This window comes from Pelmatolapia mariae, linkage group LG3_W (assembly GCF_036321145.2).
Source record: "Pelmatolapia mariae isolate MD_Pm_ZW linkage group LG3_W, Pm_UMD_F_2, whole genome shotgun sequence".
Lineage (NCBI taxonomy): Eukaryota > Metazoa > Chordata > Actinopteri > Cichliformes > Cichlidae > Pelmatolapia > Pelmatolapia mariae.
Genome location: NC_086229.1, coordinates 90,897,838 through 90,915,599, shown reverse-complemented (window position 1 = coordinate 90,915,599; position 17,762 = coordinate 90,897,838). Strand labels below are relative to the sequence as shown.

The 17,762-nt window shown below is 40.0% G+C and overlaps 1 protein-coding gene across 13 annotated transcripts in view; it reads right to left on the bottom strand.

Annotated features, from left to right (window-relative positions):
* Positions 1-17,762, bottom strand: part of nrxn2b (neurexin 2b) — a 661,917-nt gene that overhangs the window by 102,504 nt on the left and 541,651 nt on the right. For all 13 annotated transcript variants that reach the window (XM_063470250.1, XM_063470249.1, XM_063470257.1 and 10 more), the window contains one exon: positions 7,439-7,620. In XM_063470250.1, coding sequence (XP_063326320.1) covers positions 7,439-7,620 — 182 coding nt within the window. The remainder of the gene's footprint in view (positions 1-7,438; positions 7,621-17,762) is intronic.

Genomic DNA, 17,762 nt, shown 5'->3' with positions numbered 1-17,762 from the left:
ATGAACACTGGGGTGTGCCATAGTGCTCCATTCCTTCCTCATCAGCATTTGTCACATGCTGGGAGAGGCGTAAGGGTGGGGTCAAGAGGAGAAAATATAGCCACGTCCCTCTTGCTTTCTCCCCTCATTCCTCCCTCTCTGCCCCTGCTCAAAGTAGACAGTTGTGGTGAAGGATGGCTCCCTAACAGGTAATCAGAGACAGGCCTTATTTAATGTTCTGAGCCGGCACTGGACAGCCAGTGATGGAGGTAGTTGGAGAGGCCCACTGTGCGGTGTGCACTGGCCCATAACTGCAGATGAGACACTTCCCACAGAGCAGTTACAGCAACAACTTGCCAGCTGTAAATGTAATGACAGCGATGTGAGAACAGCAATAAATACAAACAGACAACTCTAAAAAAAAAGACTGTGCAAGTCCTAGTTTCAAAGGTGCACCTAAACTCCTACAACTTTACTCCGCCATCTGTCAAGCCATTTAGAAAGTTTATGAGTAGCTCGTGAAAAGAACGGCTCTGATATTTGCTCCTTTCTGCATTAATGACTCATCCCTCTGTGCATAACAAATAACCCCCAATTTGCTGCTCTGTTTTTTGTGCCTTTATTGCTTTGAGTAAAAACATAAAAGACTTCACAAGTCTTAAGCAAGGACTATTACTTCTGAACGTGCATACTAATTCCTTTTACTTTCTGATGAGTCACAAAGCTGAAGATAGTTAAAGTTTTGTGCCCCCTCTACACAAGCTGTTTCCACCATATTACAGCCTGCAAAGCAAAACGCACAGCGTCTTAATCTTGCTTTACCCCTTTTGAGTGTGTGTGTAGGTGTGTGTGTGTTTACAGAGATTGGGAGGGCTGCCCGGTGTGCTATCACCTGAGCCAGGTAGCAGGGACAGCGGAGCATGAAGCTAGGAAACAAAAAGACAGACTCGGCTAGCTAAAGAGAAAAGCAATACCTCTCACTCACTTTTCAGAGTTCCAGTGTTTGTCTAGAGAAAAAAGTGGACAACCTCAGATTGAAACTATCAAATCAGAACAAAACAATGGAATGTTTTGCTTTTGTTTGCGCTGAGATATGACACACACCGGCATGCAACTGCAGCTTTCACACTCTGGTAAGTCTGGCAAAGCTAAGACAGGAGGGGTGTGTATCCTTGCAGCAGTCAAACTGACTGCTGTGCTGACTGAAAAACTGTATCACCGGCTTGAAAATCTGCTCTGGAAGTATTTACATTTTATTATAGCTGCTAAAATGCAAACCACTGGGAGATATTTTTCAGCTTCACTAAACCTGCCATGCAAAATAAAGGAAATTCAGTGTAATTAACCTAAAAAAGCAATTTCAAACGATTACCAGCACATGACCATTTGGATATATATCCAGTGATGGACATGCTATGCTTATTTCGAACTGTTGATTGTCTTAAAAAGTCTCAAAAAGAAGGCTTTTATAAACCTATTTTTTATGACTGGTTTTCCAAGGTCTTGCAAGGACATCTACCTTTTCCAGCAGCTGCAGATGGGAGATTTGGCTATCAGCACACTTCTATATCTGTCAGCACCCTTCATTCCCCAAATCTAACACCCCAGGCCCTGATGGTGAAAATGTCATAAAGATTGGTAAAAATGATGTCCTGCACTCTTAAATGACTATTTTTTACTTCTGTAGCGCTGACATCCTGTGAAAGACATCGTGGAGACATTGTGTGTCTCCATGGTAAATCGAAAAATCCTCACCTAACAGAATTTTTCGATAGAAAAAAGTGAAGTGAAACTTAAGACATGAAACTTGTGTCTGTTCTCCTTTATTTCATGTTTTAGGTAATGAAACCAAGTAACATTTTTGATATTTTGAAAAGTCAAACGCCCCTTTTTCCTGTTTGGTCTATATTGCTTCAAAAACTGAATCCACCTTAGTAGATATAAAACATTTTCATTTGCTTCAGTGTGGAGAATTTCTTCACCTCTTTGTTCAATACTCTAAATATAAGGCTCACATACTAATTTCAGCTTGGGGAACTTTCTAAGGTGTCATTACCTCACCGAAGCAATTTGGACACCAATGATGGTGTTTAAAGAGCTCCATCTACTAAGGAGTCAAAGAAATCGACCAGGACTCACTGGCGGAAGTACAATATGTATGTAACTCATAAGAAGAGTGACCAAAGGAGCAGATGGTACTTGGATGGACTGTGACGGACACACTATTGGTCACTTTAAAAGAAATCAAAGAAATCAGTCAGATCTGTCACATTTCATCTGTGTACCCTGTACTACTGCTTTATGTTTGTATTGGCCTCACACAGTGTTGTACCACCATGTCTAATGTGTAAAAAAGACAATATTGGCTAAAGGTGGTACAGGTAACATTAGTAACAATAATGGGGCGGTTTGCACCATAAGAGTAGCCGTGGCTCAGAAGGTAGACCAGGTCATCGACTAATTGGAAACTTGGTGATTCGAAATTTAACTGGCTCCAGCGTGCATGGGAGGGCTGTCTGTTTTTCTGTGTTAGCACTACAACAGGTGTACCCTGCCTCTCCCTCTATGACAGCTGGGTTAGGCTTCACCCTGACCCCCTCAAAGCCAAAACTGCATAAGCGGAAGAAACTGGATTGATAGATATAGCCCGTTTCCACTAACACCCACTTGGTTGGTTTCAGTCGTTTTCCATTACAATCGAGTGCCACCTAATGTACTTGTGGCCGTTATATCAATGCGGCCACAGTCCCTTCGTCCTGTGACATCATGAACACTACAACAATGGAGGACGTCAGGACAATTGTATACCTGCTGCTCGGTGTGTGGCTTTTTATCAGGCAGGTTTCAAAAATGGTGGTTTTGATTTCCGTGAAGGAGACTCTCTCATGACTCATTAGGGCAGGGGTGTCAAACTCAAATACACAGTGGGCCAAAATTCAAAACTGGAACAAAGTTGCGGGCTAACATTAATATTTATTGAAAAAAAAAATCTTCCTCCAGATATAAGAATGAATCTTTTCTTATGGACTCAAACAAGTTTTGCTGAAAAACTGAATATGGAACAAGCAAAGCTTAATACTAAACAATATATATATTAGCTGTATAATACCAGTAGGTCAGCTCTAATAGTAATTTGGTATGGCTTCGCAGGCCAAATGTAATTAGGCTGCGGGCCAAATTTGGCCCGCGGGCCAGAGTTTGACACCTATGCATTAGGGGGTACCACTGAGTAGGCAATCGTTGGATGCATTCTCGACCCAAGTAAGTAGTAAAAAAAGTACCTGGTACCAGGTACTACCACCTAATGAAAAACTCTAAAAACTATATTGCCAAGCTATAGCCAAGCTGACTCGAGTAGGTACTAGTGGAAAAGGGCTAATAGTAATAATAATGTAATGACATAGTCACTGGGAACTAATTTCCTGCCTTTAACTTATCATGAGTACAATTTCCTAAATATATTTATTTAACAGGCTATTCTTTTTACAGTGCTGTTTCTATCCTTTTACTTATGTAAAGCCGCTTAAATGCTTCTTTACCACCAGATAGCATACATCAGCTATTTGACAGTTTTCCATTTTAAACTGGCTTTATCAGAAAGGCCCTGTGAGAATGCTGTGCCTTCTCTCCTTGGGTCATCTGATGACCCTTTGAGCAAGGTCCATATGCTAAACAAGACCTTAAAGTATAGCTGAAAGTTTCCAAAATAGCAAAGTAAGTAGACTTTGTTATATTAAAAGTCAACCAAGGCTTGCTTTTCATCCCATCTCAAAAGCATTTTGTTTGGAATTAAAAGAAGACAAACAACAACAAACAGGCAAGATGTGTAACTTTCTACATACAGCAGTGTGACCTATCATGCCCACAGCAGTGATTGCGTATCACTAGAGCTGTTGCTGATACAGCTGTCACATGCATCTGAGCACAGTGAGTGAAAGGCGACTGGAATTACTGCATATTCTTGAGAATGTTTCACCACTCATCCAAGAGGCTTAATTAGTTTTACTGACTCTTGGGGGGGTTATGTGGTATTTAACTTCTCCGGGCGATTAAACAGAGAGGAACTCCTCACCAGTCAGTAGAACTGATGAAGCCTGATAGATGAACAGCACATTTTCTCCAAGACTACAAAGCAAATTTAGATTCAGATTGTTTTTTCTTTTGTTTACTACTACTTAATATTCTCTGACCTAGGCGATAGCGAATCTTTATAGACATATGAGCAATACTGCACTGCAACAGCAATAAACCCAGTCATGTTTGGCGTGCTCAGCAGTGATTCACTCCTATGGCATTTTCCAGGTAATCTATTTCAAAGCTTTTTCATCTAGAACTTTCAAAATGTCAGCTAGAAAGTTTTCTGCACTTTCAGACACACCTACTGTAAATAATTAGGGAGGTGCACGACACAAGGTCTTATGAGGATATGGCATGTCCTTTTTAAAACAACTGTGGTCAGCACATTCAACTTGAGCAACTTATCCCACACCCTCAACTTTACATCTCCTACCCTGAGGCTTGATGACAGTGAGTCAGAAAGATACAGTGAGTGATGTCCTGCCCTCTGTCACATAAATGGACAGAAATGGAAGAAGGCAGTGGCATGAAAGAGAAGGTGGCCTGGTAAGAGAGGCAAGGTATATAAAGAGACGGGTGGTCTGTGCAAGATAAGGAATAATGCTCTATCACATTCTGACACCGCTGTCAGTAGTTCTAGTTACGGCAGCAATCAGATTTGTGTCATATCCTGTAAGGACAGGAAATGGTTGAGATTGCATTCTGTGGGACACTTCACAAAATGAGCTTGAAAACAACCATTAACAATAAAAATAATGAATACTTTTACAAGTAATGGTGGGTTTAAGTTCTCATAATTCAGAAATTTAGAACATGTTAAAAACCAAACAGGACTGTGCACACCAGTTTTTAAATATGTCAGACCCTTCAAAATCCCACCAGAGGTTAGGGAACAAGCCACCCTGGAGTGAAAAGTGAAGAGCTGTGTTTTTTGAACCAAACGCTGAATCTAACAAATAAGGCCCCAGGTATTAGACCTCAAGGCCACTATCGCTGTTTGACGTGACACTATTTTGTAGTTTGACTAGGTCCAGGAAGCCCCCACATCAGGTGGGGATGATATGAGGCCATGGCTCACAGGTTCTCTGGTCTAATTTACCTGTACTTCTCCCCTCAAAGAGAGACAAGCATAATTAACAGGACCAAAACACCCACCACGGGCTGAGCAGAGTCATTTATGGGAGTGACTCGGGAGGAACGGCAGCAAATGAAATGTAATTGCAATGGGAGCAGAGGAGCCGGGCTGGTGTGTCGGAGGCACTGATGTGTGTGTGAGAGGGAGAGAAAGAGAAAATGAACGGGCCAGACATGAGGGAATGAGGGAGTAAATGAAAGACACAGAAGTTAGATAGAGAATATGCACTTGAGAGAAGAGCAAGCAAAAGAATGACTGATGAGGGATCGTGGTGGATGGGCTGAGATAAAAAAGTGGGAAGCTATTCCTTTAGGTTAGGTTAGAGTAAAAAAAAGTACCATGGTTCACCTAATGTTTGACAGAAAGGCAAAGTCAAATTAAAGGATCAGTTCAACAAAATTACAAACTCTAGATGTTCACAGCCATACAGATAGTTTCATTTCCCCAGGTGCTGAGTTATGTTCTGAGATTTACTGCAATACCCAATAAAATGGAGGTGACGGCAAATGGAATTTTGTTGCAGTGCTCACGTCTTTGGAAATTTAATTTAAAAATTCCACAGCAATGTCTCATCACAGAGTCCTCTTACACAAATAATCCAGGGACCACGTTTTCCAAAGGACTTTTTCTTTCTGTATAAAGTGCTTCCACAGAAAAAAGACTCGGTAGTCTATGAAATATGTAGTCTGTGGAATATGCTAAGGAAAAGTGTTGCTGGAAAGGGATGTTGTGAAATTCTAAGTGCTGCAAGCACCACAAGAAAGCTGTAAACTATGAATATGTTTGCAAAAAGAAGGGCAGGCGTGTGGTGTATTTAGAATGGCAAAACACTCCAGAAGTAAAAGAGCAAATGTTTGTGTGTTTGTTGTTTTGAATATAGCCAGATATTGACTCTTGTTGTTATACGGTCTTCTAATGATATTATTATCGGAGATGCGCGACTATATCCAAGCAGCCCTCTGTTAAAAAGCTTTTATTAAAAGCAGCAGAAGCTTTACTAGTGATGTAGTAGCCGGCCCTTCAAATGTCGGCGCGGCAGCAGTTAAACTCTGCCACATCCCCACTTCAACCTGAGCATTATTTGCTGGGTACACTGCATTTATGACTGTAATCTTTCATCATTACAGTCATTATCTTTATTTATCACTGATTTTAAGAGCATTTAAATTGGCCCGGACTTACTTAGTTCATCCACTAGCTTTGCCCCCCTACTTTTTCAACTACCCCTCTCTTTCTCTTTTCCAGCTGTCCCTCCCTCAGTCACTTTCAGTTTACGGAGCACTGGATGAGAACTGACCCGGGGTCAACTATGTTCCTGTCGCTTCCAGGCACAACAAATTGGGGTCACTGGGATGTTGGCATGGTTTGATCACACACACACACACACACGCACACACAAGTGCACGCAGATGGTTGAGCGTAGATAACAGTGATAGCGTATTTTAAGTGAGTGTGAAGAAACTGTAGGATACTGCAATATCACCATTACAGGTACCATAAAACACTGGAGCTGTGAACCTAACTACACACAGCTTTTAAGTGCATGACTTCAGCAACATGATGAGTGGACCAGGGTTATCAGGTGTGGTCCTGCTTGGTAATTAATGGAAAGTCCACCATCAAATTGACTATGAGCATTGAATGTAATGTTGGGCAGACGAAGCATAGGGGTCAATGAGACAATTAGAGCCTGCGTAAAAGCATTTTTTAAATGCCCGCTGTCCCTTAATTGCCATTTCAAGTTATCATTAGAGGTGGGTTTAAATGACCTTTAAGACTAACATATGAAAGCAATAAAGGCAGAAATGAGGGTAATAACTAGTTTGACAGGGGATAAAAAGAAATGTTAGTTCACAGTCATTTTCCTGATTCTACACACATTCATTTCTTGCACTGACCCTTGCAAGTACTACAAGCAGTAATCTAAATGGCATTTTAAGGGGAATTCTGCAACAACTGGAGAAGTTCTGTCCAGTTTTCCAGTTTTATGAGCAAAAGTGTAACCTTAAAAGATTATTCTCCTCTAGTGCTCAAACCATGACAATGACATCTAGGAACTGACTTGGGAATCTGCTTTCCCCTGAACCCTACTTCTCTGCCATTTCACCTTTCCTGCCCAGGTACTTCTCAATCCATTTTATTGTGGACTTTCTCCTCTGATTCAACTGGCTGACAGTTCCTTCACTGTATTTTCCAATTCCCCTAACAATTTCATCCCCCATCAAATACCCCAGTACAGTTTCTTACTATGTGCAGCTCCAGGTAATCTCCCAGTCCCCTGGCACTCTCCACCCTGACCAGAACAGCCTCCTTCAGCTGTGTGCTGAAGCCCACTGCCAGCCGGTCTGCCCGTGTGCTCGGCCGGTCATTGGGTGGCCAGGTATATGTGATGAGGGCTCCGCCTCGCCCGAAGATGTATGTTGTCCCAGCTGCAAAACACAGGGAGGAAAAGGGAATTACGGCTTAGTTCTTCAACATCTGGATAAGAAAGAAGTCAGCATGTTAAGTGAACTCTGAAACACAAACACAGAATATATTCCACTGTGTAAAACTGGGGAAAAAAAGAAAAAGAAGACAGACTCTATGGACAACAAAATTATGTTTTTTTTTCTGTTATTTGTTATTATATGGTGCAATAACATTTCAGCTAGCGTTATTGCTTTCTTGTGGGTTGCATATTCTTTTATTGATTTCTGCAAGTTTAAATTGAATAGCGTTTCAGCAGAAAGTCAGTAGCTAGAGGAAGTCTGCATCTGAGAGAAAGCACTATGTCTGGTTAAAAACATACAACTAAAACATGTTACTGGTAGCGTACATCTTGGTCACGAAGTCATGTCTAGCATGAGCCCTGGTATGTGAAGGATGTCACTCGCCTTTGAAATGGTAATTCGGTGGGCTTCATTTGCAGTCAGTTGCCCGTAGTTGCGTTGGATTCAAACTAGGGCAAACTGACAAACTTTGGGCTCGCTATGCTGTCAGTATAACTACCATCTCTCAAAATTTAACAAAAGAAATTCTCCCTGTCAAAATAACTTTGCCTTAACAGTACTTTAAGCTCCAGCCTTAAAAAAAAGTACCCGCCCCATACATGGAGCGATTTCATGTTTGAACTGTAACAGAGTGGTTAGGACTTGGCTTGGCTCCAGTAAGCCTGGTGGTAAATGAGAAATGACGGGCGTTGGCTGTGATTAGCATAGAGTAATGAAACCACAGTGAACTGCTCTCAACCCTGTGGGCTGTCTGTCCTCCCAGGATCATAAATATACATACACACAGGCGCTCTGTCTACATACTAATGCATGCATATTTTGCTATATGAAGCACATAGTTGTATCAACAAGATTACGCAAGTAAACAAGTGATTAATACACATAATTAAGCGCTAGCCATCCCAATTACACCTCACAAATCAATGGAATTGCTATGATTTTGATAATAACATGACTATAGAGTCACACATGGTCACAGAAGTGCATGGCATTGGGTTTCATCTCCATGGATGCATCAATATACATAAACGACTTTCTTGGTGTGGTCAGGTCAAAGATGGCAGAAAGCAGACACTATAGTGACAGCATGTCTTACGCAAGGAAGAACACTATTCAAGTATGCACACGTGCAGGCTTCCTTAATGTACACGCACGCTCACACGCACAGTCACTCGTCTACCTGACACTTTCATTATCTAACAATCTGCTGGTAGCCGTTTGAAATCGGCTGACACACACAACTCTCCTCCCGATCTCTCGCTTCCTCTCTCCCTTTCTGGCTCTCATCACCCCTCCTTCCCTCCATCCTTCCCGGCAGAGCTAAGCCCTCCGCTCAGCTCTTGTTGTTTTCTCGAGGCTGTATTATTTTAGCGCTGACTAATTATCGCAGCATGGCAAGGAGGGCTATAAAGAAGCTTTGTGCCGGAGGAGGAGGAGGAGAAAAAAAAGAGGCTGAAGAAAGACAGGGTATGGAGGCAAGGAACTCAGAAGATGGGTAAAGTGCAAATTGTGGATGGTGAAGAGAAGAAGTTGACACTTTCGTTTTTATTTCTTTCCTGTGTTTATTTGTGCAGCAGCACAGTTTCTCAGAAACTGGGCAAGAGGCAACTGTGGAGGAAGAGGAGAAAAGATTTCTAAAATGGCCGACAAGCAGAGAGGGAGGGGAGCCATGTTGTGATAGATGAGACTGAAGCGGTGTGAGGAAAAGGAGAAAATGGTTTCTGGTAGTGGAAGTTGTTGTACATTAACGTAGGCGATTGCACTTATGGGCGAGAAAGGGTTCATCACCCATCACTAATTTTGCATGTCATATTGAATTTTCTAGTCTGACAGATTACTGCTCAGCCTGTGCAAACATATGTGAGCCTACACAACACCGTCTGCCAAAAGTCTGGGACGCTGTGGAAAATATAATCAGTTGAACTGTACAGATACAAAATAATTAGGTGCTAAAAACAAGAGTTATTGTTCTTTTGAAAGATACATTATTCATTTAGAATATAATCAAAGCAAAATGAAAATGATTGAAAATTTGGGATGGGAGAAGAAAATCTTAAAAAGTTGTGCTTAAAAAAGCAAAGTAAGTAAAATAACTGGCAATAAACAGAATACAAGATGATTGAGTTTTTCAAAGAGGTTCACCACTCTGTCAAATCACCTTCAACAAAGCATCAACTTAAGAGTAAAAGTTCCATCTGTGGTACACAATAACATTAAATATTATGAGTACTGAGAGAAAGCGCTGTATGTGAGGAACACAGCTGAAACTGAGACTTAATGGCTGTGATCCTTAATCCTCCAGATGATATATATGTTTGCCGTGAGATATCAGTCAGAGTTCTGTTTTTATACCCCTCCCAATTCAAGCAAGCGATCCTATCTATGGTAGCTGCTGTAGGACAAACATGTTTTCATCAGCCAAGACAGATCTAAAACATTACATTTAGACTGTAAACCATAACGTGTATCTGGCCAGAGTGTTTCTGCTACTGTTTGGACCAGATCCTCCCCAGAGTTTTTCCCTATTCGTGGAAAGCCGTCAGTGCACTGTTTACCTCAGCTGTCAATGTCGGGGCCTACATCGCTTTACTCGGGAAGAGGTTGTAAAACTTTGTGAAAGGAGTTTGTGAGTCAGAGTAGCTCATCTCTGACTGATGAGATGAGTTGTTGAGGATATCCTGAACCTTGGTAACACTGATGTTTTTGCTGCTGTTAGTGAAAATGTCCTTGAGTGGATGAAACTTTTTTGGACTCTGACACTTAGTGAAAAAACTAAAAATGTGAGAATGTAATCAAAGTTTTCATCAGTGGGGAAATGTTAGGACACTCAAGCCCAAAATTAGCTGGCATAATGTTAGCTTATAACCAGCTGTTACTGTGTTACCAGCCCTTCTCATGTATCCAGAGACGGGAGGGTCACATGTCTAATCTGCTGACAATAAGGAATTACATTTTATTACAAGGAATTACAATACATTAGCATGCTTACTCATGTTTCTGTGTGTTATAACCCTGACTTCAGCTCAGGAGATGAGGCTTGAGGTGACGAGGAAGAAAATTTCCTTCACACTTTTGTTTCCTTACTGAAAGGAACTCATACTCCAGTGATGTTTATTAGTTGAGTCTGAAGCAAACCCACTCCTATATATTTTTAATTGGATAAATTATAGGTTAATAGGATAATGCATCAATTTGTTAAATAAGCTAAAAAAAAACACTACTGACTGCACCTTTAAAAAACTGATTTGATTTTATACTAGAAACCGCTCCACAAGCTCAGTAAGTTCAATGTTGCAAATGAAAAAGCTGTGATACAGGTGTGCCTTACACAGTGAAAAAAATATAATTTAAAATGAAATCAAATCAAATAAAAAACAAACAAACATAATCCAGAGACACCACTGCTTTCTGTGGAGCCAGGCTCATTTAAGATGTAGTATTGCCTTGAAGTCTGACAAGCTAGTATTTTTAATTTTTCTGGAAATCTTGGATGCAACACCCGTAGGTCTAAAACAGAGAGGGGAACTGGCACATAGATAAAAAAAAAACTGGCTCCTCTGATGGTATATAAAGTATTAAAGTAGTGTATTAATTCACGTGGCACTGGTAATCTGTAGCCCCTTAATTGTTGAACAATTTTGTTAGATCCTGGAGCAACAAATGCTTCCATTCAGACAACACTTTTTCATATAACAAAAGGCTGTCACAAGAGTAGCAGTGACCAACAGCAGTTAGCAGTAGCAAGCGTCTTAATTTCCTTAGAAAGTATGCTAAAGATTGAAATTTTATTACATTTTATTTTGGCCTTGCAGAGAGCTGAAGATGGACCACAGAAATTAGCAGGGACTCTGAGAAGCCATTAATCTCAATAATTGGGACAATAATTAAAGATGAATAAAAATAAAGTATATGAAAAAAGCTATTTTCTTTCTAGGCACTGTACCTAGATTGTTAATGTGCCTTATTATGAAGTGGTAGGAACAGTACATCTAAAGTACAACAAAAGAGCTGCATTTTACAGCTCGAATTCAAAGACATTTGGAAATTGTGCTAAATATAAATAAAAAAATGAATGATTTGCTAATCTGTGAAGCGTACCTTTAGCAAAAGTCCATTAATGTCTGGGAACTGAGGAGATCAGTTCTGTTGAAAGAGGAACGCTACCCTATTCATGTTTCATGGAGGATTTTAGCTGTACCTCAGTCCTGGGCCGTCTTTGTCGTGTTTTTTATTTCATGATGGGCCAGATGGTTTCAAATGGTGAAAGGTTCAGCACCTGAACCCTTCTACTATGATGTGGATGGAAGCATATGTTGCTCTAAAATCTGCATATACCTTTCAGCACTGATGGTGCCTTTCCAGATGTTCGAGCTGCCAATTCCAGTGGCACTGATGCACTCCTTATATGTCAAGGATTTAATGCATAAGCACAATAGTAGCTTTAATCTGCATTTATGGATGGTATGGTGAACTGTGACAGAATGATTTCAGGAAGTGATCCTAAACCCACGCAGTGGTTCCCATGACAGAATTGTTCCTGTTTTTAATGAGTGCCACCTGAGGGCCTGAAGATCAGGGGCATCCAATATTGATTTTCAGCCTCGTCCTTTGTGCACAGATTTCAGCAGATTCTCAACATCTTTCGATGATGTTATGTGCTGTGGATGATGATAAATCTGCACATGATGAGCTTTCACAATTTTATGTTGAGGAACATTATTCTGAAAATTTGCCCATCTTTACTTCTGACTGACTCTGTTTTTCTAAGATGCTCTTTTTATACCCAGACCAATACCCAATTACTGACCTGCTGCCAAATATGTTCCCAGTTTAAATACAAGATATGTTTTCTATATTCTATTGTAAATAAAATAAAAATTTATGAGATCCGAAAATCACCATCCTCTGTTTTTTGACATTATACACACTCCATATGTTTTTTTGGAATTGTGGTTATTAAAGGAAGTATCTGAGCCTTCAAGGAATATTTAATTTGCCGCCCTTTAACATGAAACAAGGTACTTTGTCTATGTAATTTTGCAGTAAGACAATACTGTTTCTTTATTGATGTCACTCAGACAACATGATCAAGTATCAAGCAGTCAGAAGCAAGGAATCGATGGCGCAGATGTGGAGAAAAATAAAGGCGAAAGGCCCCTAAAATGTAGGGAATTAAATGTATATATAATTGTGTGGTTGGTGTATTATTAGCTTTAGGGTGCAAAAACAGCCAAATTCATAACTTGTCAGAACTTAAATAGCAAACAGGGCATTGAATCAAATTTTCAACCTGAATCACGCCTAACATCTCATTTAGCTTGCATCGTGAATTAGACTTGGAGCCGGTATCATCGCTGCATATCTTGTGTATTCACTCACAGTGAACTAATTCTCATCAGTTAACACCCCTCTCATGCATAGCATCTACCATATGCTTTGTCTTCCCAAGAGAGCTCCTGCTATTCCTGACGTCACTGTCACACTTGTCACGCTTTACTTTGTCTTTATTATCGACACATTTACTTTATTAGCATAATGTCACAAACAGAAGCCACAAAGTGCTAAATCTCAGCAAGAGAACGAAATAAATACATAAAAATAAAACAAAGCAAATAAGAGCTTCTCTACCCCAGTCATACTTGGAAATATTTTCCACGTCTTTCTTGTTCCTAAATCCATCTAATGAGCTGGTGTTGACTTTGGCTGCTTTGATTTGTCCAGCTGAAAGTGGCCACCTGCTGCTTTGTGCACTTGTATACATGGATGCATGTGTTTGTGTGTATGTGCACCTTTCTACCCTCTAAATGAGGAGACAAAGGAGGTGCAGAGTCTCTAATGAGTAGTCTGACAGGGCGCATCCATGTGTCACTGTTTCTTCTAGCAAACACCTGCTGCTCTGGAAGAGGTAAAATCCACTGAATACTGCAGTGCAACACACACTCAGCTGAAGGGAGAAAAAAAGTGAGTGAAAAGGTGTTTATCAATTATAAAAGCAGTCTAGAGGGGGGACATTCTTCCCTGCTAGTCTTCCAAAAAACAAAACAAGAAAAGGGAACATCTCTACACCTTAAGATTCACCACCCACAGAGGATCTTTGTCACACATGCATAAAAAGGAAAACAATAGATTCGCTGATTGGAACTTCCCCAGTGTGCATGACCACATCACACTTTTGATTAGGAATTCATCTAAAGTTTGCAGAAATAGCCAGTAGTGATGTGTGAAATGTAATGCAGCAGTGAAGAATCGAGACTTTCTAGCTAATGTGAACATAAAAAAGAATCCCTAATATGGCACTTTAATTAGAAGCTATATGCAAGAGTGTCTTTAAAGTGTGTTTAAGTGTGTTATTATCCTCTCTTAGAAGCAAAGACAGAAACAGAATGATGCTGCAGCATTTCAAGGCATCTTAAAAATATTTTTTTTGGTGTTTAAGTGTGTATATGTGTCAGGAAACACCCATGCGACTTGTATTTCCTTGTGAAATATCCTATATTGTTGTTTGGACTGCCATTGCAACACACTCCAAATAATATTTATGCCCAAAATGTTATCTTTAAGTTTTTTTGATTACATGTAAATTTTCTATGTAATTGCATCATACATATTTTCTTTCCTGATAAATTATTTAAATACGAAAAAACCTTTGATTTTATGTATTTCAGGTGTGTTTTACTCAAACTCATTTCTTTGTATTTATGAGGGCAAAAAACCTTTGCATGTACTTATATGTGAAAATGCGTCTGTAGTGTATAAGGAAGCAGAAGAATCCAGGCTCATGCATCTACGAGGTTTCTCCAAAACATCCTATCGAGAACTGTATTAGCTCAAAGGTTGTCAGCAAACAAAAGCCTGGCTGGATATGGATTCCTTTGACCTTTACTTCACTATGATCTAGTCTGGTAATCCTCTCAAATGCCCCTCCTTTGCCACACATCCAAACATCGAAAAAGAAGGCTAAATATTTATTACTTTTGTCTAATTAGCTCTGGTGCCATCGATCTGGCCGATCAATCCTACCTGTGGCTCTTCCAGCGGAGAATAAATCAAACCATCACGGGATACCCATTGATTATTATTTCCATTCACGTGGACTCCTCGGTAATTCAGTTTAAAGAATGAGTCACTCCCAAAAAGAAAAAAATACAATTTCCCTTTGTCCACGCATCCAGTAGAAAAATAATCAGAAATGAATCAAAGCTGTAATGAAAAACCTATTGATTTAGATTTTTTTCCGTCCCCTCTCCTTTTCCTTACTTTTCTTTTCGAAACTGAAGCGAGGGGAGAGTGTATTTAGGATTGAGGTTATCATCCCGGATGCTTTCTTTCTCTCTCTCTCTCTGCGAGGAGGAATTGATTTGGAGTAGTGGATTTTATACCACTGCCATCTAACATAGGGATAAACGGGTCATACTGGAAAAAGCAGACGGCCTGTGGTCAATGTTGCCATGTCTTGTGCCAGATGCAAAGCCTCATGGGAGCAGACAGCGTGAAAATAGTAAGATAAACCGGTGATAAAATGAAAAATCCACAGGGATAAAAGGACTGCTGGTGGTGGTGAAGTCACTTCTTGAGAGGCAAAAAGCATCGAGATACACCAATGCTGCATGCATTTATACTCAGTCCTTATTTTAACATCCCAGACAGCCTCTCAAACAGTAACTTTATAACAGAGTTGCTTCCGCCAACCTTCATACATTATTGCATCAGTACAGACTGATTCTTTGAAGCAGTTAAGGAGAGAGACTGCGCTATTGATTCCTTTTAAAGGAAGAGACTGAAACCTTTGCTTCAATTTTTTTTTAGACACAACATATATTTCTGAGACACTTACAAAGAGATTCGTAGACTGGGAGAGAGAAACGGGCTGAGATGAGATATTCTGCAAAAGTTTTCAGACAGCTGTTGATCTTTGAAGTTGCAGTTACACTTACACACACACACACACACACACACACACACACACATACATACACACACACACACACACACACACACACACACACCAACAAGAACTTGACAAAGAGCACAGACTTTGCTGACATTTTAGGATCTTTCCATCTCTTTAACTCACTTGTGCAGGCACACACATCAATATCCTTAGCTGCAAACACTCCTCTTTTGTAATCTTAGAGTCTTGTCTACATTGGCCTAATGACTATTTCTTTATGACAGTATAAAGCATCCTAAATATTGTCCACTTCTAGAATGGAAATGGGAAATCACTTCCCCTGATCCAGTTGGAAAATATTTATCTTCCTCCTGTTACATGAGTTAGGTAAGATGATACTTGGTCATAACAGTCCAAAAATTCCCAAAAGTTCAGTATTAAGCTGATGCAGCTGATGCATCAGGTCAATAATGAAGGCTGTTGTTTTAAATATAGAGATTTATGAAATTCTGCCAGTAAAAAATTACCAAAAAACACAAATACTATTTAGACTATGCTGTTCTCGTGTTACCAAAGAATCTGCTGTGAAAATAGTGAGCTTTCTGCTGTGTCTAATCCTGTTAAAAACTAGGAAAAGTACTCTGTGTCCATGCAGACTTGGTACTATTTTCTCCCTGAATTTTGAACCTTAATTTGACACCTTAAGATAATTAAAACTGTCATCAGTCTGTATTCAGTTTCCTTTGCAACTGGGCCTGGAGAATTCTGAGTTACTAGCTTTTGGTACTGGGCTAAACTTAAAGATCAGACATTTAGAATCACCTCTAAAAGGCTGAAGATTTTTCCCAACTGATGGTGTCTGTAATTAAGACCAAATTGGTATTTCAGATGTATAAAAAACAAATTCAAAGCTAGAAGCCAAAAGGAAGCTTCTACTAATACAGACTCACCAGCAGGAGTCACTACAGCAGCCACAAGAACATCACTGCCTGTCATTTTACCAGTGTAGCTGAATACCAAATACTGCTGGGGGCTTCCCGCGAAACACTGTGTTTTTTTTTTTTTTCACTCACTATGTGGTTATACACCACTTTGCATTTCATCATTAGTTATTACTAATCTCTGGCTGTCTTCCACAGTGTGTTTTTGTCCTGTCTTTCTCCCCACACCTCCAACAAGTCACAGCAGAGTTTTGCCTTCCTACTGTTGCCAAATGCTTGCTCATAGGGGGTCGTCTGATTATTGAGTTTTCTCTGTATTATTGAAGGGTCTTTACCATGCATAACGAAAGTTGACGTGACCTATTGTTGCGATTTGGCGCTATATAAAAAAAAAGGGAATTGAACTGAATTACTGTCATTGCTTTGACATAAATCATGAGTTTATCAACGAGGAGATGTGGTTCATGCTCTGTGTGGGAGCTTTGTGTTTGATATTTGTTTCTATTTGTTTTCACTCTCTGGTTAGCTTGCTTTTACTCACTGGTTAGGTTTAAGCAACAAAAAAATGTTCATATGCTAAAAGCTGGAAGTGAAACCCATTTCACTGCTGCCGTAAAAACAAACACAGTGCATGATGGTACTGATGCCACCTAATACATTTTGTTTGACAAAATTGTGCTTTGGGAACGAGAACAGTCTCACCTTCCCAGATTGAGTGCAGCTAATTATATTCTTTGGAATTCATGATTAAACTGAAAGCACCACAATGGCACACTGAACACGAGTAACTAAAGTGGAGGGTGAGAGTTTGACCCCTCTGTTATTGATGTTCCATTATTTAATAAACTTCTGCTCCAAAAACTCAACCGTATATTTTGTCCTTTCAGATCTCTACAAGAAATGCAGAGAGCGGAAAGGCATCGGGCATGTATGTGCCCAATGCACGTTCTATTTTTCAGCTCTGTCCAGATTTAATGTCAGGGTGTGAACTTGTGGATGGGTGCCTTTTTCCGCAATGATAGGCATGCCAGGGGAATAACAGTGTTGCCCTGTCTTTCTAAATTATAGGCTACTGACAAAATGGAACTAATTTCAGTCTCAGATTGTTACCTGCTTCAAAGTACTTTGCAAAAATCACCATTTTTTCTGTCTAGCTTAAAGATCAAAGCGTAGGGAGCAGATAATTGAAAATGAGCAGTTTCTGTGTTTCATGTCACTTAGTTTGCTTATAAATGATTAAAATCACAAAA